This window comes from Propithecus coquereli, unplaced genomic scaffold, assembly GCF_000956105.1.
Source record: "Propithecus coquereli isolate 6110/MARCELLA unplaced genomic scaffold, Pcoq_1.0 Scaffold825, whole genome shotgun sequence".
Classification (NCBI taxonomy): Eukaryota; Metazoa; Chordata; class Mammalia; order Primates; family Indriidae; genus Propithecus; species Propithecus coquereli.
Window position 1 is genome coordinate 170,745 of NW_012154452.1, and position 24,854 is coordinate 195,598.

Consider the following 24,854-nt stretch of genomic DNA (forward strand, 5'->3'; position numbering starts at 1 on the left):
AGTCTGTTCTTGCTTTTCCCATTATTCTTAAAACCCCTCCTGCAAATCGAGGAGACTTTGCACAATCCCTTCAATGGGTTTAGGTCTTTGCAAAAGCCTAGAAGAGAATTAATTGCCTTCAGGTTGTACTTGCTGTCTGCCTTCCCGTATTCCTAGGATTTTCTACCAGCTCGAAGTTGCAGAGCTATAGAAAACACAGAGCGCAACACATGCAAAAATATTCCACACCCCCCCACCATCATCCAGTCACCTAACATGGTTTCTGCTCTTGGTGGGGGACGGTGCGGGTGGAGAGACATTTTTCCATTAAACTGAGAAGGAGGCGGGGAGGGTTGTGGCATGGAAGTCGGGGATTATAAGGTGATATTATTCTGGAAACATCTGCTTCTTGATTCCAGCATAAGTACCACTGGGCAAGCACAGTTGAAAAGGTGTGAGCTGTGTTTCACTTCTGTGCTTAATGTCAGCATAGAGGATTTGCATGGGTCACACCTCTTAAGTCTTTGGCAGTTTTGCTAATAACTGAAGCCCACGAGAGAGAAATTATGCAGAAGTGGAAAGAAGGAAAATTCTGAGCATGTATTAGTTAAAATCCTTGGCTGCAGGTGCCAGAAACCAACTTGAGCTCACTTAGGCGAAAAAGCAGAATTTATTTTAAGGACACAGGGACGGTCTTAGAACTCTAGAGCAGGGGTGCAGTGGAATATCAGCAAGATACTGGAACCAGCCAGAGAGAGAGGGGCAAGGAAATGCGTTTATGCCTTTTCTTCACACATGCCACAGTGAAGGTGCGAGAATCCCCAAAGAATGGTGTCTTTGCAGTGCCCCCATGCACTGGTCCTCGGGATCTGCCCACCCCACTGCTCATTCTGCTCGCAACTGAGCCCAGGTCCTGGTAAAGTGTTGGGTTCTCTTTATATCTTTCCCTCTCTTCTCCCCCTGCAGACTGCCCTTCCCTACCATTCAGATTGCATGGCCAAACTTGGCCACCACTAGCCTCCCAAAGACAATGGCTTTCTTTCTAGCCCCCAATTTTAAATTCCCAAGGAAGGGTCTCTGACCCACCGAAGGCTAGAGGCCCACCTTGGTCCAAACCATGGTGGCCTAGTGAATAGGGTCACCTGCAGAGAAGCCACCAGGGACTTGCCCACTAAGAATCTAGGATGGTGAGGTAGTAGGGGAGGGGCAGACCTTCTTCTTCAGAGGGGATGCAATAGATAAGTTAAGGGAGCCTTCTCTAAATTTGAAAATATTCACTGATTTTTAAAAATTCTATTGCTAAGCCAGGGAGTGATGGCTCACACCTATAATCCTGGCACTTTAGGAGGCCGAGACAGGAGGATTGCTTGAGGCCTAGAGTTCGAGACCAGCCTGAGCAAGAGTAAAACCCCATTTCTTGAAAAAATAGAAAAATTAGCTGGGCATGGTGGCACACGCCTGTAGTCCCTGCTACTAAGGAGGCTGAGGCAGGAGGGTCACTTGAGCCCAGAAGTTTGAGGTTGCAGTGAGCTGTGATGACACCACTGCACTCTAGCCCAAGTGACAGAGCAAGACCCTGTCTCAAAAAAAAAAAAAAGTTCTATTATTGAAATTTCTAAATTGAATTGATCCAACCCAGTTAGTTCAGATAAGTTAGGGCTTAGCATATTTGAACCTCAGAAGGCCTTCTCAAACACTAGTTTTCAAATAATTTTACCATGACCCATAATTAGAAATATACTTAATATCATGACCCAGCACATACATACACATAAATATAACTGGACAAAAAAATTCACAATGTAATACTTAGCCCTACTGATTGCTTCAAAAACTCCCATACTAGAGAACCTGGGATTCTAATATACCTTTTTCTTTCTAGATACTTCTCTTTACTTTTAAATGCATGGCAAATGTCATTATATAAATACAGCCATTGACTTCCAAGGAGTTTTGAAAGTGGCCTGTTCAAGACGGCAGACTGAGTAGGTGCAATTGTCTGCCGTCCTCGACACCAGCTGCAGAGATAATTAATCAAGTTCTTTGTTCCTAAAAATAGTGATCACCAGAAAAATGAGGTGAACCAACAGTATGAAAAATAAAGGCCAAGATAAATAAGATAAATGAGAAGCAAAGTATTTTAAGAAAAAGAAAGGAACTTAGAAAAATTCTGATTGGTTTTCTTATAAAAACGGAAGGAGAGCTTGTATCCATAAAATAAGAAGTGGAGGCTATTGGGAAAGGAACACTCAGAGGTAAAAGAAAAAAAAATTATTGGAAATTTTAAAATGACTGCAAGAGTCAAAAATTTAATAGAAGGATTGGAAGAGAAAGTTTAAGAAGTCTCCCAGAATATAGATGAAAAAGACAAAATTACAGAAAATATCATTTAAAAGGAGAAACAATAGTAATCCAAAATGTTTAATTTGACTATTAGGAATTTCAGAACAAGAGAACAGTGGAAAAGATGGGAGAGAATTATTTTAAAAAATAAGAAAATAAAAATTTTCAGAGCTATAGAAAGCTGTAAGTCATTGGGATGAAAATGCTTAAGTGCTGAACAATATAAATGAAAAAAGACCACACCTAGATATATCCACATGGAATTTGAGGATACCAAGTATAAAGAAAAGGTCCTTAAAAATCCTAGAGAGAAAGAAAAGTAAAACCTACTTTTTAGTAGGTTTTTAGGACGGAGGAACAGCGAAACATCAGATTTCTCATCAACGACCCTGGACACTGATAAGGAATTTTTTCAAAGATCTAGAGGATATTGTTTTCAAATTGGAATTCTGTACCCAGAGAAACTATAGAGCAAAATAAAGACATCGTCAAGATATGCAAGAATTCAGGAAGATTACTTTTCATACACCCTTTCAGAAAAAGCAACTTAAGGATGTACTCAAGCAAAACAAGGAAGAAAACCAAGAAAGAGAGAGACTTGGGATCCAAAAAACAGTGGATCCAACCCAGCAATATACTGAAGGGAAGTCTCAGGATGCTAGCTCTGCAGCAAGCCTAAAAATGATCCAATCACACTGGAACATTCTATCACTGAGGATCTCTGATACAGGAGGTGTGGCTGAATTTGACATTATAATGAAGGCACATTGTTGCCAACGAGCAAAATTAAAAGTAATTAATAAATTCCAACAAAAACAAAGTTATACCAGACGGGTATGATGCATACATGAATTAACTGAGATATGACATGAATTTAATCAAGATGGAGTGCAAATAAGGAGAATATACATGAGCTTGATGGTAGGAGCATTCTCCTTAACGTGGATCTGGGGTTATGACATTGAACACATAGGGCAGGAAGTTCAATTACTTGCTCATTACTTGGCTCTTCAGTGAGCAATAATCACAAGATGTAAATACTCTTTACTGGTTACCAATTTTTAAAATTAACATATAGACAGAGCACAGAAGACTTAATTATGGCTATAAAACGAATGTACAAACCAGAGTTTAGTCACATTCACAATACTAAAGTGAAATTAAGCCTGGTGGGTATGGGAGAGGGAGGAGGTAGTGGGAAAGTAGGGATGCCAATATCCATACCTTCCATATTGGGTTTACTATTTAATACTTTAGCCAGGGGAGAACGTCCAAAGCCGACAGAGTTGGAAACGGAGGGATTCACATATGTGAAAAATGTAAGGTTCCAGAGAAATGAGGGAGCGTACCATGAGCTAAACCCTCATCTTTTAGATGCCTGGTCAAAAGATAATGTCTAAAGCTGGCAAGTAAAGGTATAAATATGTTAATCAGAATTATGAAGACAATCACCAGACTTGCTGAAAATAGAAATGGTTAGAAATAGTTGGGCTTATGGTGAACGGTGAATTAAAATGGCAGTATTTCATTTTGTCAAATGACCTGTATGATTTCTTTTGTTGCTTTTGGCCTGAATCCTCCTTTTCTGAGCTTTCATGTGAAAGGCAAGAACGGGCTTCTTGGTTCTGGCATCTTCTGGGTTGGTAGGATCCCAAAAACTGGCCATTCGGATACACTTTATATGCAGAGGAGGTTGGATGGGGATTCACGATGCATCAGTGAGCTGCATGTTTTATAACTTAAAGATAATGTTTTTCAAGAACTCTCTTCCTCCAAGGGCATTAATTTCTGCAGACGTTGAGTCAGATGCAAGCGAGTCCATTTGTTTCCATTCTCTTCCTCTCTTTCATCACAGCGTGTGTTCGTGTGGGACTTGGATGAGACAATAATTATTTTTCACTCCTTACTCACGGGGACTTTTGCATCCAGATACGGGAAGGTAAGAACCCATTTTGTCTCTCTCTCTCTCTTTTTTTTTCCCCCCAACATGACCATCTGTCCAGCCAGTTTGTCCTGGGAATTGTGGGGGCAGTTTATGAGGCAGCGTCTTTAACAAAAGCTGCCCCCTTGGGTCAGCCCAGGTTTGAAAACTCCTATGGAATTTTCCTTTGACATGTGAAAAATTAATTAGCTTCCCTTTTATTGTCTCCCATGCCTTTTCTTCCAACATTTGAAGCAATCAACATGTCCTTGATAGGGTATAAGCTCGTGGTCTACAGCTGTCTCCTTCCTAAAAGAGTGGGCTATGCTGTAGCCAAAAACAGTAATTCTAGCTAGAAAACGAGGTAAAGTACTTTTTTCTTCCCTGTTGTTTACTCTAGTGTCTTCTGCATATGAATTTAATTTTCCTTCTGTTGTTTTGAGGGCGGGGGGCATTGTCAGCTCCAGCGTGGATCTTAGCGACAGTTTTGCAAATGTATCATCGACAAATTATGTTGGGGAACCATCTAATTAGAATTCTGGGTAAATGCTATTGGCTGATTGGCGGTGACGGAAGAGACGTTGAAACCACTTTAATAACACAAAAATGAGCCCAACTGCAAAAACCCAAACCTTGCCAATTTTTTGCATTCGTCCCTTAACAGACCACACATGGGTGCCCCAAACATTGGCCATCTCTTCGGGTAAACACAGGGGGGTGGAGGGGCAGTGTGTAAGAGGACAGCGTAGCCATCCTGTCCTCAGAGGTGAGTGACCCGCTGCCGCTGCTTCCACGCATGGGCAGGAACCTCAAGACTCGCCAGCGCCTGGAAAATATTTACGTTTCTGTTTAGAGACCAGCAATGTGATTCGACATCACCTCATGGCTTTTCCAGCTGCTGGTGTTTTTTATGGGGGTTATAACAAGCTGGATGTGTAATTAGCAAGATAGATTTATCGTCTGCCATTATGTTGTAAAGAATATAAAAATGGTGTTGGTGGTGCAGAAATCTCTTGCCGCATAGGAATGCCGTTAATATGTCTAGCAGTGCCTGTGGGAAATCCGGCATGCGTTTTTGGACTGCGCACAGCTTAGGCAGAGGATGGCAGAGTTGGGGGCTACTGAAATGGGCTCTGCAGCCATTGCAAAAACCTGGGCTATCCCAAAGCAGTGACAGTAGTGAGCTACCCGCTAAGTCAGGGTGGTTTTCCATGTTCCCTCACTCACCTTGCCCTCGGACACAGCCTGCTGTGACATTCTACAGCTCCGTGCAACAGCTCACTCCTTATGGACTGCGTAGGGCCTTGTGGTCCTGGGTATGAAGTTTGTGTCTGTGTCTCACCACCATGTCTTAAACCAAATGGTGGTCTCCCTCAAGGCAGGGACAAAGCCCAGAGCGCCTTTACAGGCCACATGTCCCCCGGCCTGTGCCATTCCTCACTGCCAGCTACCCCTCTCCACCCCACGGCCTGATCCCAGCCACCTCCACCTCCAGCTTGGCTTCCTCTCTGGTCTCCCAATTTCCACTCTTGTCCCCTCCAGCCCCCTATGGAGGAGTCATCCTAAAATCCACACTTGGTCATATCACTGCCCTGCTGAAAAATCAGTGGCTTCCACATTGGCCACCCTAACGCCAGCCTCCAAGGTCCTTTATGAGGGGGCTCCTGCCCCACTGTCCAGCCTCCTCTCCTACTGCTCACCCTGAGTTGCTTTCTGTCCCTGAACCTGCCACATTCTCTCACAGCTCTGCGGGGTTTCTCCCAGAGGAGGATCCTGAGGCCAAGCGTGAATGCGGGCAGTTTATGCAGGGGACGATGCCAGGAAGCCCGGGGGCAGAGTGGGATTCCAGGCAGGGAGGGGAAGGAAGTCAGCACAGGTTGTGTGAATGGTGACTGCTGTGGCACCTCAGGCTCAGTCCCACCGGGACCTGTGAGGGACTGTGGAGAACACCCCTAGAGTCGACCCACCCAAAGAGTGAGGGAGCTGGGACAGGTAGCCACAGATTCCCTTCCATAAGGGCTGAGGGCTTCTCCCAGGGGGGCTAACTCCGTGCACTTCTGGCCTGGCCTCAAGAAAGCCCCAGGGTGGGGAATCAGGTGCGAACTGCAGAAGGCCTCTGCACGTACAGGAGCGGTGGCAGCCGAGGAGTCATGGAGGAGGGGCACGCTGGCAGCCTCTGCTATAATCTAAAATGTTCTAGAATTTTCTTTTACTGGGTTAAATCCCACTTATCTTTCAGTTCTCATTTTAAATGTAGCTTCCTCCAAGAGGACTTTCCTCACTAGTTCCTTCCATCTAAATTGCATCTCTCCTCATAACTGTATTTTTCATTTACATCCTAATTACACACTTACTATCTGTCTCCTCTGTAGGGTATACGCACCATGAGGGCAGGGACTGTGAACGTTTTTAATCCACCCAACCAAGCAGCGTCTGTGCACAGGACAGAATTGCTCAAAGAATATTTGTCGAATGAGTGAATCAGGACGATCCCCTAGAATGTTAAGCTGCATGAGGACAGGGACTCTTTTTTCTGTTTTGTTCATTATTTTATCCCCATAAAACAGTGTCTCCCACTTAGTAGGTGTCAAGTAAATATTTGTTAAACGAAGGAAGGAAGGAAGCAAAATAGTATCAAAACAGAAATTTTTGACTGGTGGCCACCGGCAAATTCAGCCTGCAGATATTTTTGTTTGGCCCCCAGAGTGTTTGAAAAATGTGAATTTGTCGCCAACATTTAAAAATCAGGAGATTGCACAGACCAAAAACAATCTAGATTTCCAGCTCTTCTTGAAAAATTAGGAAAACTGGCAGTCCTGCATTCCCAGGTGGCAGCAATCACAGGAGCTGAGTGGCGGCTGCCCTCTTGGAGGGGCGTACGCTTCCCAGCCGGCACAGCCCCCACCTGGCCCATTTAACCCATTCATGGGACTCTCTGGCCCCGTTGGTATCCGAGTTTCAATATCCATCCCAGCATTACAGAACCACAAAGGTCTGAGCCGGGAGGACTTGAGAGGCCCTCATGTCGAATTAGTGTCCATTGTACGTAAGGAGAAACTGAGGCTCAGAGGAAGTGAGATCGTCCGGGAGAGCATGAGAGTTAGACTCGGGCTCACCAGCCTCCCTGCGTGATCTCTGGACATCCAGGGAAAACTAAAATGAAAAGCTCTTGTAGGTCTCCTGTGCTGTTTTCATTACTCTTCTAGAATTTTCTGTTCTCTCCAGCTCTAAGATGAAGAAGGAATATTTTTATTTGCTAAATTCAGCAACCCTAAGAGAGACCCAGAATAAGTGTGGCTTAAACAAGGTGAAAGCTTATTTCACTCCCCTAACAGTCCAGACATAAGCAGCTGAAACTGCTATGACTGCTACACAGCGCCAGGGACCGAGGCTCCTTCCGTCCTGTTCCCTGCCGTCCCTGGAGTATTGCTCTCATTGGCAAGAAAAATCATAGCTCACTGCATACAGCCAGTAAGAAGGGGGAACAGGAAAAGGAGAATTCACTCCATCTTTTTTATTTTATTATTACTTTTTGTCCCTCTCTTTTAAGGTCCAGACTCAAGTACACAGTCACTTCTGCTCACATCTCTTTGCCTGGAACTTGGTCACATGACCACATCTAGCTGCAAGGGAGTCTGTGAAGTATAGTCTTTATTTGAGGCAGTCATGTGCCCCATTAAAATTTAGAGATTCTATTTCTCTAAGAGGGAGAAAGGAAGAAGGAATATTAGAGGACAACTAGCAATTTCCAGCCCACCATACCAAATAATAAAAGAAACAACAATAAAATAGAAAAATGATAAGGAAAAATAAAATTCGCTCTGTTTGAGAGGCCCAAGGGACAACTAGATTTGTGTGTCTGAAGCTCGAGAGAGAGGTCTGGGCTATGGCTCTAAACTTGGAAGTCAGAAAAGTGGAGAGGGTCTAGAGGAGCAGGAGTATGAGCCCCATTTTGCAGAGTAACTGAGATCTAGGGACGTTATGTTGTTGGTGGGATAATCACAACAGAACTAAATCTCAAGGTTTTAGCTTCTGGTTCCCGGTTCTTTCCTTCTATACTTCCCCAGCAGCTGCAGCCATGTAAGGCTCATTATTAACAGCTGGTATCAAGCAGGACTGAGTTTGAACCACAAGAGTATTTAAGCTACAGAGGGGATCTATTGGATCACAATAATTGAAAAACCCAGGGATATCTGGGATTCAGATCTGGTTGGATCCAGGAGCTTAAGCAATGTTCTCAGGTCATTCTGCATCCCTCAGCCAACTTTCTCCATGTGGTGACTCCCTCTCAGCAGTCCCAACTAAAAAGGGGTACCTTCTACTTCCCAAATTCCAGCATAACTCCCAAGCTTGAATCTCATTGTGCCATACTAGGTCACATGCCCACCTTTGTAACTCTGATTGGCCAGCCTAGATCAAGAGCCCACTCCTGGCATGGAGGGAGTAGAGGAACAGATCAGCTCCACTCCAGCCAAATGAACTGAGTGGAAGAGGGATGGTCCCCTAAAGGAAACCAAACTGTTCTTTCCAGAAGAATATAAGGACCATGATGTCCAGTGAATGGGCTATGGAGGCCAAGACCCCCTGTACCTCCATGCCAAAGACCAGCAGCTCTTTGCCTATGGCCCTTGTGTTGAGCACTGTGCAGGAAGCAGAAATCATATCAATTGTAGTCCCAGCCAAAGGGGTATTTGCTGTTCATTTAGAGAAATAAGACCAACAGAGCTAAAATGATCAAGAAATGATTCAAAACAGAGTGTTTAAATTTTAAAACAGAAACTGGGCTCTCTTCCTGTTCCCAATCAAGGGATGTGCTGCTCAAGGCTGTCATCTCTTCACTTCCTTTCCATCTCTCCCTCCTCGGTGCTGAGAGCCAGAACATCCTTTGGTAGCTGTATCTCCCAGCATCTTGTGGATCCATTAGAAATTCCCTGCAGAGCTGGAGCAGCTAGTGATTGCCGCCTCTTTCCTAACCCCTCGCCCTCCACCTCCCTCCTCTGCAGACTCTGAACTCTATTTTTTCTGGCTGGGATTAGGCAAATGCAAGGTGGTCAGGAGGCTCTGCCTGTTGCCAGGAAGGGATTTGGGAGGGATTAATCAGCATTTCTCCAGGGATTCACAGTGAGGCGGCCCTGTCTCCTCCTTCTGTGCCTAAACACCTAGGCAGCTCAGTACCAATTCGAAGCTCAACTCTAGGACCAGTTGTCATTTTAAATAACAGCTTTATTGAGATGAGATGCAATCCATATATCATAAATTTACCCTTTCAATGTGTACAATTAAGTAATTTTTAGTATACTCACAGAATTGTGCAACCATCACCACTATCTAATTTTAGAACATTTTTATCACCCTTAAAAAGAAACCCCACACCCCATAGTGGTCTCCCCCATTTCCCCCTCCCCTTAATCCCTGGCAGCCACTAATCTACTTTCTGTCTCTATCGATTTGCCTCTTCTGGATATTTCACATAAATGGAATCATACAGCATGTGGTTCATCCATGTTGTAGCATGAATCATTACTTCATTTTTATGGCCACATAATTTTTCATTGTATGGATATACTACATCTTGTCTATCCATTTATCAGTTGATGAACAGTTGGGGTTTTAGCTATTATGAATAATGCTGCTATGAACATTTGTGTACCAGTTTTTATATGTACATGTACGTTTTGCATATACAAAACACACGCATGGTTTTTTTTTTTGTTTTTGTTTTGTTTTGTTTTTTTTTGTGAGACAGAGTCTCACTTTGTTGCCCTGGCTAGAGTGAGTGCCGTGGCGTCATCCTCGCTCACAGCAACCTCAAACTCCTGGGCTCAAGCAATCCTACTGCCTCAGCCTCTCGAGTAGCTGGGACTACAGGCATGCTCCACCATGCCCGGCTAATTTTTTCTATATATTTTTTAGCTGTCCAATTAATTTCTTTCTATTTTTGGTAGAGACGAGGTCTCGCTCTTGCCCAGGCTGGTCTCGAACTCCTGAGATCAAACAATCCGCCCGCCTCGGCCTCCCAGAGTGCTAGGATTACAGGCGTGAGCCACCGCGCCTGGCCTCATGCATGTTTTTAATTCTCTTAGGTATATACCTAGGAGTGGAATTTCTGGGTCATATGGTAACTGCAGGTTTCACACTTTAAGGAGCAGCCAGACCAGCTCCCAAAGTGGCTGCACCATGTTACATACCCATTAGCATGTGAGACGGTTCCAATTCGTCCACATCCTCATCAACATTTGTGACTGTCTGTCTTTTTGGTGATAGCCCTCCTGGTTTGGTGTGAAGTGGTTTCTCACAGTGGTTTTGGTTGGCATTTCCCTAGTAACTAATCATGTTGACTAACAACTAATGGTGTTTTCTTGTGCTTACTGGACATTTGTCTATCTTCTTTGGAAAAATATCCATTCAAATCACTTGCTCATCTTTTAACTGGTTTATTTGTCTTTTTATTGTTGAGCTGTAAGAGTTCTTACTTATTCCGGATACAGTCTGCTATCAGATATGTGATTGGCAGATATTTTGTTTCATTCTCTAGGCTGTTTCCATTTTCTTAGTGGTGTCCTTTGAAGTACCAAGTTTTTCATTTCGATGAAGTCCAATTTATCTGTATTTTCTTTTGTTACTTGTGCTTGTGGTGTCGTATTTGAGACACCATTGCCTAAACCAGGTCACAAAGATGTATTCCTATGCTTTCTTCTAAGAATTTTGTCATTTTACCTATTACATTTAGGTTAATGATCCATTTTGAGTTAAGTTTTGTATATGGTGTGAGGTAGGTGTCCAGCCTCATTCTTTTACAAGTGGATATCCAGTTGTCCCAGCACGGTTTAAGACTTTTCTTGTCCCATTGTGTTGTCTCGGCACCCTGTCAAAAATCAATTAAGCAAACACCATAAATGTGTTTATTGCTGAACTATTAATTCTATTCCATCGATCTATATGTCTGTCCTTATGCCAGTACCACACTGTCTTGATTACTGCAGCTTTGTAGTAAGTGTCAAAATGGGAAATTAAGAGTCTTCCACCTTTGTTCTTATGACTGGTTCTTAACCTTCCTAACTGGCGTCTCCACTGATTTTATTTTTTTGTGATTTCTACACAGCCTTTGCACTTGCTGTTCACTCTTACCAGGAAACTCCATCTCCCAGCTTCCTACGTGGCTCCTCTCTTACTTTCTTCAGGGCTCTGCCCAAATGTTTCCTCATCAAACAAGCTGTGTCACCACCTGACATGTTAAATATTTATTATTCATCGCCTCCCCACCCCCAACACACACACACTTGAATGTAAAGCAAGCAGCGGGGCCGGGCTTTAGGGCACCCCAGGCACAAAATTTAAGTGCGTGCCAAAAAAACTGAGTTAACCAAGATAAATCATATTTTTGTGTGGTATTTTACGTTGGTTATAGTCCAATCAAAATTAATGCCAAAAAATCGATAATGCCAAAAAAAATCGATAATGAAAGAAAATCAAAATGTAAACAAAGACAAGTTGTTTTACAGCCCTGTGTTATTGTGCAACAGGGACAGTTTCCGATCAGCCACGATACCCTGGCCTAGTGGCCGTTACATCCCCATGGGGCAGCTCATCAAGGGGCTTTATATATAGTCATTTTTTTTGAGACAGAGTCTCACTCTTTTGCCCAGGCTAGAGTGAGTGCCATGGCATCAGCCTAGCTCACAGCAACCTCAAACTCCTGGGCTCAAGCGATCCTCCTGCCTCAGCCTCCCGAGTAGCTGGAACTACAGGCATGCGCCACCATGCCCGGCTACTTTCTTTATATATTTTTAGTTGTCCAATTAATTTCTTTCTATTTTTAGTAGAGACGGGGTCTCGCTCTTGCTCAGGCTGGTCTCGAACTCCTGAGCTCAAACAATCCGCCCGCCTCGGCCTCCCAGAGAGCTAGGATTACAGGCGTGAGCCACCGCGCCTGGCCTATGGTCATTTTTTTGTTGTGGAGCTTTTATTAACTTTCCACTTGATTCAAAATAGAGAAAAATGCTTTGATGAGTACATGTAGGGGCTGCGTTTTTCCCGCACTGACAAGCACCACGTTCCCACCTGCAGCCCCAGGCCTAGCACAGGGCCTGGCACACGGTGGGATCTCGGTGAATGTTTGTTGATTACACGAATGTTATCAAGGGAATATTTTAAGTGTTTGCAGCAGGCAGAGATCTCAACCCACACAGCATGCGTGAAATAGAATTTTATTTTTCCGTAATGCCATTTAATTTCCAGTTCCAGTCTTCGTTCTGCTGGGTTCCTCTTCCTTCCTCCCCAGATTAACTCAGACTTCAGGGAGCTCCTGCAGCACCAAGGGATTGGGTGAAAGCCCCTGGACCTCACTGTTTAATGGGGAGCCTTTTGTTTGTTTCCTGCAATGTATCGTCTCCTTGCATGCATTTATTTCTTACATGTGTGCGTGGTATTGTTTAAATACTCTGTGTTTCTGACTTTTCTGCCTCTGTCCTGTGGTTTTAGCTCCTTCCACGTTGCCATCCCAGCTCCATGTTCTAACTCAGTAGTTTTCAACCGGAGGCACTTTTGACCCCCGAAGGACATTTGGCGATGTCCTAAACATTTTTGGTTGTCGTGGCTTGGGGGTGGTGTGCTGCTAGAGTCGGGTGGGTAGAGGCCAGGGATGCTGCTAAATGTGCCGCGACACACAGGGCGCCCCCCTACCCCAACAAAGAATGATCTAGACCTAAATGGCCACAGCGCCACAGTTGGGGACCTGCATCTAACTGCTGTGCAGAATCCCAGGGGTCCATGTCTTCATTATCTCCCCTCCCGCAGGGAGGACTCCCAGACTTCCCTAGCTCCACACCAGCACAGGCGAAGCTATGACCAGCAACCTTGATGGACCGCTCTGAGCTCTGCACCCTCTCGTTTAATCCCCGCCACAAACCTATAAGGCATGGCTGCTCCTGCTATACCCATTTCAGGAGAAACTGAGGCTCAGAGTGGTGGTGTGACTCAGTCGAGGTCACCCAGCTGCAAAGGGATGCAAGCCAGGACATGGCCCATGGCTCTTAACCACGTGACGCATCCCCAGTCATCCATGTGACTGTCTTGAGAGTAAAAATTAAAAGCCACTGGAGTGGACTCTTCTGCCGGCCTGTGCGCTCCAGGAGCACACGGACTGGATCTGGTGTGTTCATAGCCTTATCCCCTGGCGCCTGGCACAGTGCCTGGCACGTCCACTGGACAAATATCTGTTGAATAAGCAAATAAATAAAGAGCTCATGGGTAGGGAGTTTTCTCATGTGATGGCAAACCCAGCAGAAACGAGATTCCAGGGCGCCCGCTCTCGAGGGAGCAAACCTCCACACGTGGGTAAAAGCAGGCGCCTGGCAGCATCCGCCCGGGGTGATGTGCTGAGTGCCAGCCTGGCCCGGCCTCGCCCAGAGCTTGGCCCACAGCAGGGGCTCAGCAAAGACCATGGGGTGTTGACCAAGTGGTCAGGCTAGGCCAGCTTGGGGCCAGGGACACTTTGGCAGGTGGGAGCCTGGACTGGGGCCAGGTAGCAAGGCACGGTGGCTGGGTGGCAGGGGCAGGTGGCTGGTGCCCGCCTGGGCAGAATCCCATCCAGGGTTTCCTTCTGTGTCATCGCCTTAAAGGGCCAGTGCCTGCCCAAGCCTTCAGATGAGAGATTTCGCACCGGCAATCCCTGAGCCTCATCTGGCCCGAAGGCCGGTTTGGTTCTGCCCTTTGGGGTTTCTTTAAGTTCCAAATCCATTGCTGGTATTTTCGAACCTAGATTTTTACATAAAAATCTGAGTGACTGCTCTTGAAAATTGGAAAGGTCTGGCAACCTCAAGCCTGAGTTTTCAAAGAGTAGGGACCCTCTGACAGGACTCAGGTTCACCTGAGACCCTCCCTGTCTGGCGTGGGGGGTCAGTGCATCCCACGGGGGCTCTGGGTGTGGAGCTGTTCCACCTGTACATGGGGCTCCCGAGGCATTTGCAGTTGTGACCCACCCACACCGGGTTGTGTGCAGAGTATTTAGGATATGTGGGAATAGATCACTGGTCCCCCTGCCCCCGGAGTCCTCTTTATGGACTGTGGGAGACAAGAGTCCTGGTTCCCTCCAGCCCAATTCCAAGCTCTATCCGGTGATTCCAAACTGTGCCTTTAGGATCCTCAAAAAAAAAACTATTTACTTCCTAAAGATTGTCTGTCTTGGGAATCCATTATCATGGCTGGGAATTCTGTTCACTCAGTGTGATTTAAACTCACCACCACCTCCTCCTTCTCCAACAAGTAGAAGAGCAGTAAAACATTTTCTGAAAATATCAATACATCATCTGCTGGCAGGTTAGGGATTTCCAGAACTTTGTAGGATGAAATTCCTACATCCTCCTAGATTGGATTCCCTGGAAGCAGATCCTTAGCAAAGGTTTCAGGAGCAAGTCCATTGAGGAAGAGCTCCCCAGGAGAAACTATATGGGGGTTGGGAGAGCAGGGCAGGAAAGAAGGAGAATCCAGGCACAGCCCCAGCCTCAGCCTGGTCCTGCAGGAAGCTCTGAAAGATAAATTAGCCCACTGCAGAGTGTGTCCCACCTCCAGGGAAAAGAGCTGGACTGTCACACCCCTGCACCAGTCAGTCATTAGAGACAGACCTCCCCAGGGGGGCATAAACTCACAGTTGCTTCCCACTCTCAGCACATCTGAGCCAACTAGCTCCTGTAGCCCAAGAACAATCCTCAGAGTAAGGCTGTGGATTAGGAGTCCTAATCTTTGGGAGGGCAAGGCTGGGGGATGGGTGCACAGAATTGGAAAGGGGGCCCCAAGGACGTCTGAGTGGAGCACCAATAGCATCCACTACTCCGTCCATCCATCCATTATCCTATCCTACCCATCCTTCTGTCCATCCATCCTTCTATTCATCTATCTACCCATTTATTCATTCATCAAGTCATAAAAATTGTATTAATATTTATGTGTCCTGTGCTGGGGTGTAGATCGGGGTGTAGCTGCGAGACAATAGACCAGGTCTCCTCTCTCTCGTAGCTCACATTCTGCAGGGGGATAGGCAGAAATGTAAATGAGTGTCGTGAATCCCGGTTCCTCACCGCGACGTAGGAGACTGGGTGGCCTGCCCATCTCCCGCTGCGCCTTGGGAAACTCACTTGCTCACTCGTGACATCTGTTCTTGCTTCCAGCCCTCGGTTAATCCATGCTCCTTCCCAGCCCTTGACCTTTGCAGATGCTGTTTCCTCTGCCTAAAGAGCTCCATCTACCTGGCCTGCTCCTACTCATCCCTCAGGTCTCAGCTCCAGTGGCACTTCCCCAGTGATCCCTTTTCCGATCCCCTGTTTGAAAGGACATTAGGTCCTCTCATTGTGACCTCCTGTAGCATCCTGGACTTTTCCTTGGAGGCACTGATCAAGTTTGTGTGCCTGCTTGTTTGACTGGTGTCCCCTCCACGAGGGCAGCGATCAGGGTCTGTTTTGCTTTATTCCTGCTGTAATCACAGTGCCTGGCACATCAGAGGTGCTCAGCAAGTACTTACTCGTGAATGAAATACAGAATGACAAATGCAGTATTTGAGCTTCTCATTCATTTATGAAATTTTTTTAAATTTTATTTATTTGTTTATTTATTTTAGAGACTCACTCTATTTCAGGGTCTCACTCTGTTGCCCAGACTGGGGTGCAATGGCATCATCATAGCTCACTCCAGCCTAGAACTCCTGGCCTTAAGCAATCCTCCTGCCTCAGCCTCCCAAGTAGCTGGGACTACAGGCATGTGCCACCACATCAGGCTAACTTTTTTTAAAATGTTTTGTAGAGGCAAAGGTCTTACTGTGTTACCCAGGCTGGTCTTGAACTCCTAAGCTCAAGCAGTCCTCCCTCCTTGACCTCCCAAAGTGCTGGCCTTACAGGAATGAGCCACCGTGCCTAGTCTGAAAGTTTTTTAAACCTCTCAGGTATACAGTAATGTGCTGGGGCTGGAAGTAGGGAAACCGAAAGTAGAAAACTGTTTCTGCTTTGAGATTTAAAGAGCTTAAAAATCTAATAGGAATGCTTTTGTCAGTAGTCCACATGCTCATTTAGGAAAAATACACAGATGATCATCATAACTCCTTCTCAAGGATGACACACAATTTCATGACACATTCCATACTTCTCAGGAACCAGGGTGGCTTTGGACTGCTCAGTAGCAACAAGGGAAGGTAGAATCAGTGTGAAAATGCCTTAAAACTGTGAAGGAAAATTACTATTTCTAAGCAAAAATTATATACCTAGCCAAACTGTCAATCAAGGAGGACATTAGAATGAAGACACTCTCAGGAAGGGGGGAATACAATGTCTGAAAACAAATTGTTGTCACATACCCCTTTTCAGGGAGCTACTAGAGGATATGCACCACCACAACATGGGAGAAAAATCGAGAAAGGGAAAGACATGGGATGCAGGAAACAGGGAACTCAACATAGAAGCAAGGTGAAGGCGATCCCCCGATCATAGGGAAAACGGTCCCAGTATGAGAGGAAATGACAGCTTCAGTTGGTTCGGAGTGAACTAGGTCAGAAGGTGCTGAGAGAGACATCTTCAGGAAGATGAAATTGATAAAATACCTGGTGCATCTGAATGTATTGAAAGGATTAAAAAAAGAAAGATCGTTATTAACTTCACAGAAGACAAAAGGCAAGAAAAATAATAATGGTTTATGTGGCTTAGCTGTGTTATCAATTAGCTACATAACGAATCACCCCAAAACTGAGTGTCATAAAACAAGAAGCAATCTGTTACGCTCATGCGATTGTGTCTTGGCAGAGAGGCTCTGCTGATCTGGGCTGGGCCCCCTCATGTGTCTACAGCCGGCTGGCAGATCAGCTGGTACAGAGTGGCCTTAGCTGGGACAACTTGTCTCTGCTTCCTGAATCCCTTATCCCCCATGAGGCAGGTCCAGGCTTGCTCTCACCACCGGAACAGTGTTCCTTTCGAGGAGAGAGAATGAACGTACACAGGCCTCTTTAGGCCTGGGTTTGGAACCAGCACGCCAGCATATCTGCTGCGCTCTGTGAGCCCAAGCAAACACAAGATTTAAACAGTGGGGCAACAGACCCCACCTCTTAAAGGAAGGAGCTTTGCTATCACACTGCAAAGAGTGAGGACACAGGCAAAACCAGGACTCGGTTCAGGAGGAACAGGGAATGAGAGGGAGGTGCATGCGTGCAAAGGCCGGCAAGAGGAGAGAGCCCAGAGTGGGATCCATAATAATGCCTCACATCGAACAATCAGGAAGCCGTGTGGCCACGGGATCTAGAGACGCGCAGTAAGTCCCAGAATAATGAGCTGAAAGAGTTGAAGGTGGACTCGCCTCTAATGAAGGGGCAATGAGAGGGCGTGGCAGGGAAACCACAGTCTTATAACAAAACTTGTGGACCTTATTGAGTATTTAGCTTTGATGAAAATAAAAACTGAAAGAATAAAGGATTTAAATTGATTATACATGCACCTGAAAGAATGCGTTGAGTTACTCAAGACCACACGTGATCAGACCCTTGCTGAGAATGGAGATTAGGGATAGACTGGGGAAAGAAGGTATCCACGTGGCTGGGATAGTCGAGGAAGACTTCCTGTAAGAGGAAGCATCAGCTGGACCTTTAAAAATAGGCCCATTGGAAAAAAAAAAAAAACAACACTCAGGCGTGTTTGGGAGTTTATGGTTCACTCATACATAATTTGACTTAGTCCTGCAGCCACATTCTTGAGGTGGATAAATCAGGAATTACTGTTACTCTTCTCATTTTGTAAATGAGGAAACTGAGTTCTGGGAAGGTTCGAGGACTTGCCTGAGGCCCCAGAACCAGGGAGCGGCTACAAAAGTTAGATTTTTATAGTCAGTGGACACAGGGCAGTTGCGGCTAACTTAACGGCAAGGAAATTGGTGAGGAGGATACGAGGGGGGTTTTAGGATCAAAGGAGAGAGTGGAGAGAGTGCTTGGGCCCCCACGGGGCGGGAGCTGATGGAGTGGCACCTTCAGGCCTGACAGTCACTGTTTCATCCTTAAGTCGCTCCAGTCTCAGGAGACAGGAGCTGATTGGCTGAGCCTGGGTTCTGTGCCCGACTCTCGGCAAGTGGAGGCCAGGCACCTTGACGGACAGTCCACCAAGCCCACCTGCAGTGGGGGGTTGCAGCTCCCCGCACGGACCCCAGGCAGATATCAGCAGGAGGAACAAGAACAATGAGAGCAGAAGCCACAGATGCTCACTCCAAGGCCCAGCCAGGCTCCGAATCCACACCCGGTGCCTCTGCTGTGGACGGGTGGGCAGCCAGCTCGGGCGGCGCCACAGCCTGGGGCTTAGAGATGAGCCCAGGCCACACACTTTGTGTTCCTCCGTTGCAAGGGCAGCACCCAGGCTGAGACCTCTCCAGGGAGGGGAAACCCGCGTCCACCAACAGCACATCTTCTTGAGGGAAACCCACCCTCTTGAGAAGCACAGACCAGATGCCCCAGCTTTGCAGAGCAAGTCACTGCCTCGGAACCCGTCTGAAACCACGCTCAATTCCAGGATTTCTTATTTGAATGGAGCGCATCGTCCAAAGTAGCAGTGGCTGGGGCCACCAAATGTGTCCTGACTGTCACCTTTAATGACTGTCCATGCAGATGTGCATTTGTTCACCATCTCTTAGGCATGTGAGTCAGCCGTCCTGCGGGTGGAGAACTGGGCAGAATTTGCAGGGAGCCTCACAGGCTCTCGGGAAGACAACAGGTCAGTTGGATAACTCTGGACACACACAGTCCACTCAACCCTGAGGGTGGGGGCCGCGTGAATGCCCATTTCACAGGTGAGAACCCTGAGGCTCACCACGCTCAAGTGCAGAACTAGAAGCTTCTGGAAAAGGCCCTTGGCACAGGTTTCCTGTCCCCTTTGAGGTGTACTTTTTTAGCCGTATCCCTTAAGAATGGCATGGAAGACTTCAGCCTCTATTGAAGACACTTTCAGGCATGACAAGACAAATGGGCTGAAGGGTCTTCTTACCTGAGTTTGCTCACAGGTGGGGCCTGCTGCCCACCTGCAGACAGCCCACCACCATGTCCTTCTCTCAGCTGCCAGAGGGGTCCTTGGAAAATGCAAGTCGGATCTGGTCCACCTCTCCCTGAAACCCTGCGGTGATCCCCCTTGCTGCTAGGAAGGCAAACTCCCAACAGTGGCCCACTAACCAGCTCCCTGCTGCCATCTCGAGCCCTCTTCCCCAGCCACACTGGACTCCTGTGGTTACCCAGGGGCTCCAAGTTCCCATCTGCCTCTGGGCCTTTGCACGTGCTGTTCTGAGTTCTTGGAATATTCTTCATCCTCCTCCCCCCGCCTTATCCACTGGGAAATTCAGCTTATCCTTCCTAACACAGTTCAAAAATCACCTCCTCGGGGGTCCCCAGACAAAGTCAGGTCCTGGATGCAATACGTGTTCATGGAACTCTTTTAACTGGACGTACACTCCAAACATCATCATTATTATTCCTAAAATCTCTTGAATTCCACCCCCATCTCCCCATCTCCACCATCACCCTGCTTCAGCCCAGCCTCCATCTCCTCTGGCCGGGACCTCCTCTGTCTCCTTGCTTCCCCTCTGCCTCCCCAACCCTCTGTCTACTGGGCAGCCACAATGACTGCCCTAAGAAACAAACATGATCCTGTCACCTTCCTCATCCTCACCCTGCTTGAAAACCCTTCAGTGGTACCTACCGCCCTAAAGACAGACTCTTGGCCATGACCAGGCTTTGCCAGGTCCAGCCCCTGCCGACCTTGCCAAGCTGATCTCCCCCACCGGCCCTGAGCCCTGCTGCAGCCGCCTGCTCATGATGCTCTTGCCACCACAGGGCCTTTGCACTGGCTGCCCCTCTGCCTGGAACGCTCTTCTCACCCTTAGCCGAGCCAGTGCTTCTCATCCAGCATCACATCCTCAGGGAAGCTCCCCAATCTTCCTGAGTAGGTCATAGCACCACAGCGCTCGCTAAAACAACAGTTGCAGTTATTCCTTTCTTGGTGTGATTGTTCGATTACAGAATAACATCATTATCATCCTTGTTAAATGGCTACAGTTGAATTTTCATTACAGAAGATGCAGTCAATGCCCCACCCTCTTTCCCGTAGCACTCCCCGTTCCCGTGGGCACGATGGCAGCCCTCTGCAAGCACCTGTGACACTCTGCTGTGTGTTCTAGAGCCTCCCAGATGTCCCCAGAGGGACAGAGCCCCTGTGGCCCACAGCAGTGACCTGCTCATTGACCCACCCACTCTTCCCCTCCCTGCTCACTGCTCCACTGTGACACCAGCACTTCCTGGGGTCACCTCCCAGGTAAAATGCTCACATCTGAATCCTAGGCTCAGGGTCAGCTTCCAGGGAGATCCCGTACTAAGGCATCGAGGGTGTGTAAATGTCTGGACTTCTAACGAGTGGTTCTAGAGGGATTGAAACGCCTCCTTGCCAGAGCCCTGCTCTAACTCAAGCCCTCCTGGCTCCCGGAAGTGCCGTCCATGGACCAGCATCACCAGGGAGCTGTCAGCAATGCAGAGTCTCAGGCCCCACCGCAGACTTCCTGACTCGGCATCTGCCTTTTAACTCCCTCCCCGGGTGATGCTTTCACGGATTACTGCCTGTGGGGTGAGATGTAAACCCCGAATCCGCCTGGTGTTGGCTTTGCTCATGGATCCAGAGGCCGGGTAGAGAGCGCTTGGCCCGATCTTGGTTCTGCGCCCCCTCCCGTGGCTCCTCTGCCCCCTCCGCGCAGCCACAGCCCTCCCCCACCCCTCCGCGGGTGTCGTTCTGTGATTCCGGAATCCGATACCCAGCGCGGTGCCATCAGGGTTCAATCAGATCCAGTTGGCGATACGTGGCTCGGCCTGTCCGTTACTACTTTACAAACTGAGAAGAAAAAAAAAAGCCCAGGTTTTACGGCCCAGCAGTTAAAAACTATTTGTAGAAGTTGCTAAGGTTCAAATCGAAAGTGCCCTCCCTGGAGGACTGTTAGTCAATTCTGAGGACCCCAGATTCTTGCCTTTGCTTTCTGTTTGTCCCCCTCCTTCTGCCTTGAGATATATCCGTAATTCACTTCTGCCGTTCAGACATCTAGAGCTTTCCGTCCTTTGACAAACACAAGCCAAAGTGCTTAAGGACATCTGTTTATTTTATTTCTTTAATGAGAAAACCTTCCAATTTCTCCCGAGCTCAGCTGTGTTTATTTACATTTTGTTGGTCATGTGAGTCAAGCACCTTGGAAGTTTAAAGGCCTGGCCAGGCCTTGCAAGCAGCCTCTAGCTCTGAAATGGAGAGCAAGTCCTGCCCAAGGAAAACAGAGTCCTTGGAACTCTATAAAATAGATTCTCAAAATAAATACTGCCTAATTCACTCGGTAGATGTGGATTAGGTCAAGATGAATACAATTTGGAAAGGATTTTCTGAGGAAGTTGGAGATTTCTTTCCCCCACTGGGGGTTAAACCTTGTATTTAAATCTTTTTTCCCCTCTCCTGCTCTTTTCAGTTAAGTAAAAGGTGTTTAGTCTTTGTGGCTAATAAAGAAAGGATGACTTTGATTGGGCTTCTCGACCAATGATTATTTTCTTTGCAGGACTAGGGGGAGACGGAGGGTGACCTCACTTGTCACTTCTTCCTGTCCCGTAAGGAATGAGGGCAAGAAGCAAACATCTGCAGTTGTCATTTTGGCGGGGGTGGACGAGGGAGAAGTTGGAAAAGCTTTGAAAGATGTCGTGGAGGTGAATGACATAGTTTGAGGGGCGCTGGGCAGGGGGTGGTACCCTTTGTCGACTTAATCCCTTATAATAGTGCTTCCCTGAGCCGGGGGACCTCCACGCCAAGTACCTCTGCTTATTTATTTTAGAGCATTAAAGGATTATTTCCAACATAAAATATATTTTAAAGATGGTTTGGGGTTGTCAGAAAAGTGCTCATTAGCAGGGACATCCTTTGAAGCCCTGTGCTCTCTGCCGCTCTGAGAGAGACCATTTCCTTGTAGCATCACTCAACTTGGGTTGAAGGTTTTAGAGCAAGTTAAGACTCCTGAGTGTGCCTAATTTTCCACCCACAAATTTAACAAATGCCGACTTCTTCCCCAGACTTCCTTTGCCAACCTTCCCCCCATCTCGCCCCACCTTTCAATGAATGCTGAAGGGTATGCGAAAGAAAAAAAAAATGAGATGGATTTAAATCCTCTCTGCAAAACCTACAACAAATTGTCGGTTGGGTCAGAGTGAGAAGCTCTTTTGTCTTCTGTAAATATAGGGGTTGCTGCTCACAATGATAAGTGGTGAAAAAAATCCCAGGCACCCTGGGAGCCTAAATAATGGGACCAATTTTCCTTTACACTTAACGAGCAGGTTGGAGCTGTCTCCCCACAACTCCCCACCTGCCCTTTTTACGCTGCTTAATTTGCCAACAATAGGGTTCTTGAGCTAGTCCAAAGATTGCTGGAATTCCCATGAGCCTTTGGTGATGCGGTGTCACCTGCTGCATGGCAGAAAGGTGTCACCGCCTATTGTGTTTGGGGTTGGCTTTGACAGGGGAATAGGAGGTGTTCCCCTCACCATGCCTGCTTCCCACACTTGCTCTGAGAATTCGTGAACTTTCGGGCCCCTCCGATGGCAGACAGGGAAGCTCTGACGTGTGTCTCCCGACAGGGCCTAATTCACAGTGGAAATCTGCAGTTGGAGAATCTCTTTGGAAATGTCCATCAATAGATGAATGGATAAACAAACCATAGGATATTCCTGCCAGGGAATATTATTCAGCCATGAACAGGAAGGGGGTACTGACGCACGCTGCAACATGGATGCGTCTCGAAAACATTCGGCTAAGTGAAGGCAGCCAGACACAGAAGGTCATATGTTGTGTGATTCTATTTATGTGAAATATCCAGGCTAGGTAAACCCATGAAGACAGAACGCAGATTGGAAGTTACCGGGGCAGAGGGGAGTAGGAAGGGGGTGCAAGTCCTTCATGGCTATGAGGTTTCCTTTTGGGGTGACGAAATGTTTGGGAACCGGGGAGAGGTGGTGGTTGCACGACATCGTGTGCTAGAAGCCACCGAATTGTCCGCCTCAAAATGTGCCTTTTATGTTTTGTGGATCTCACCTCAGTTTTTTAGAAAGAATGAATGAATGAACCTCCCTGGGTAGCAGCATCTTGTTAGACCGCTGAGTCCAGGCTTGGTCCTGCTGCGTGTTTCTGTAGCCTGTGTCCCGCTGGGGTGGGAAGCCGCTTCTTGCTGCGGTAGCCGTTGCGCCTTTTCTGACTGGAATCCTGTCGGGTGGTGTGCCGTTCGTGGAGTCCGGAGGCCTCGGATCCAATCCCGTCTGCACCGTTTCCTGGGTCCAAGAGCTGGAGCGAGTCGCTTTGCTTCTAGGGTCTCAGTTTGTGTGTCTGTAAAGTTGGAATAGCACTTCCTGCCCCTCTGACTCGTACTCTGCTTCCCACAGGGCACTGTGGTGCTCTCGAAGGCACAGACTTCCTGGAGGTAGTAAAGGATGAGCACCGCTTCACTTGAAAGATCAAGTTGTTTGTTTTGTTTCTTGGTGTTTGGTTTTTGTTTTGTGCTGTCTTCGTGTGGTTTTGGTGTCAGGGTGATACTGGCCTCATCAAACGAGTCAGAAAGCGTTCCTTCCTCTTTGTTTTCTGGAAGAGATTGTGGAGAATTGGTACTCATTCTTTGGGAAGTGTTTGGTGACATTCTCCAGTGAAACCGTCTGGCCCTGGAGATTCAGGAGGGCGGTTGCAAGGAGGAGGTTTTTAATTATGAATTCAGGTTCTTTAATAGTTGTAGCTATTTCATCTTGAGTGGATTTTGGAAGTTTGTGGTTTTCAAGGAATTGGTCCATTTCATTCATTGTCGAGTTTACGTGTGTAGCGCTAAAAAACAAAAATGAAGGATTGACGTTTACGATGAGTTACAGTTTGTAGCATATAACCCATGCCCAGAAACCTTCAACCATAGGGATGAAACATGAGTCTCTGTCCCCGTGCATAGCACTGGGTCGCACTCATTACGTGGGTTATCCCCTTGGTCCTCAAGACAAACCTACAAGCTAGGCACGGTGGTCCCCCTTCCACCTAGAAGGACACAGAGGCCCTGCCCAAGACTGCCACGCTGGTAAGTGGCAGAGAAGGGATCAGACCCAGAACCCCAAAGGCTGTTCTAAGCCCCTGTGTCACCTGACTACAGGCCCCCAAGCCCCACTGCCAACCTTCAAGCCTTCGATCAGCCCTGGTCCCCTCCTGTGCCGGTCATCGCACCAGAGGGTCTGGGGGGCCTGCAGGCCACGCCTGGCTCTTAAACGTATTCTTTTTCTTACCTTTTTAAATTAGTTGCCAGCATTTAAAATTAGAAGATTTCACATAAAAATTGAGATTTCTAGGTTCTCTTGAGAAATCAGAAGATCTGGCCATGGTGCACTCACAACTCCATGTGGCGTCATTTGGCTGGAGCTGCCTGGCAGCTGTCCCTTTTAAATGGCACAGGCGTTCTCCAGTTTGCCACAGTCGCCCCACCCCACACTCCCTATCGTCTCCCTAACGCTAAGATCAGATACCAGTCGTCATTACTAACTCACTTGCGCTGTCGTCTTCTCTAAGAAGAATTAAGG

General features: G+C 47.1%; 1 protein-coding gene across 2 annotated transcripts in view; it reads left to right on the top strand.

Moving 5' to 3' along the window:
* EYA2 (EYA transcriptional coactivator and phosphatase 2) overlaps positions 1 to 24,854 on the top strand; it is a 237,608-nt gene that overhangs the window by 159,230 nt on the left and 53,524 nt on the right. For both annotated transcript variants that reach the window (XM_012663704.1, XM_012663705.1), the window contains exon 9: positions 4,178 to 4,261. In XM_012663704.1, coding sequence (XP_012519158.1) covers positions 4,178 to 4,261 — 84 coding nt within the window. The remainder of the gene's footprint in view (positions 1 to 4,177; positions 4,262 to 24,854) is intronic.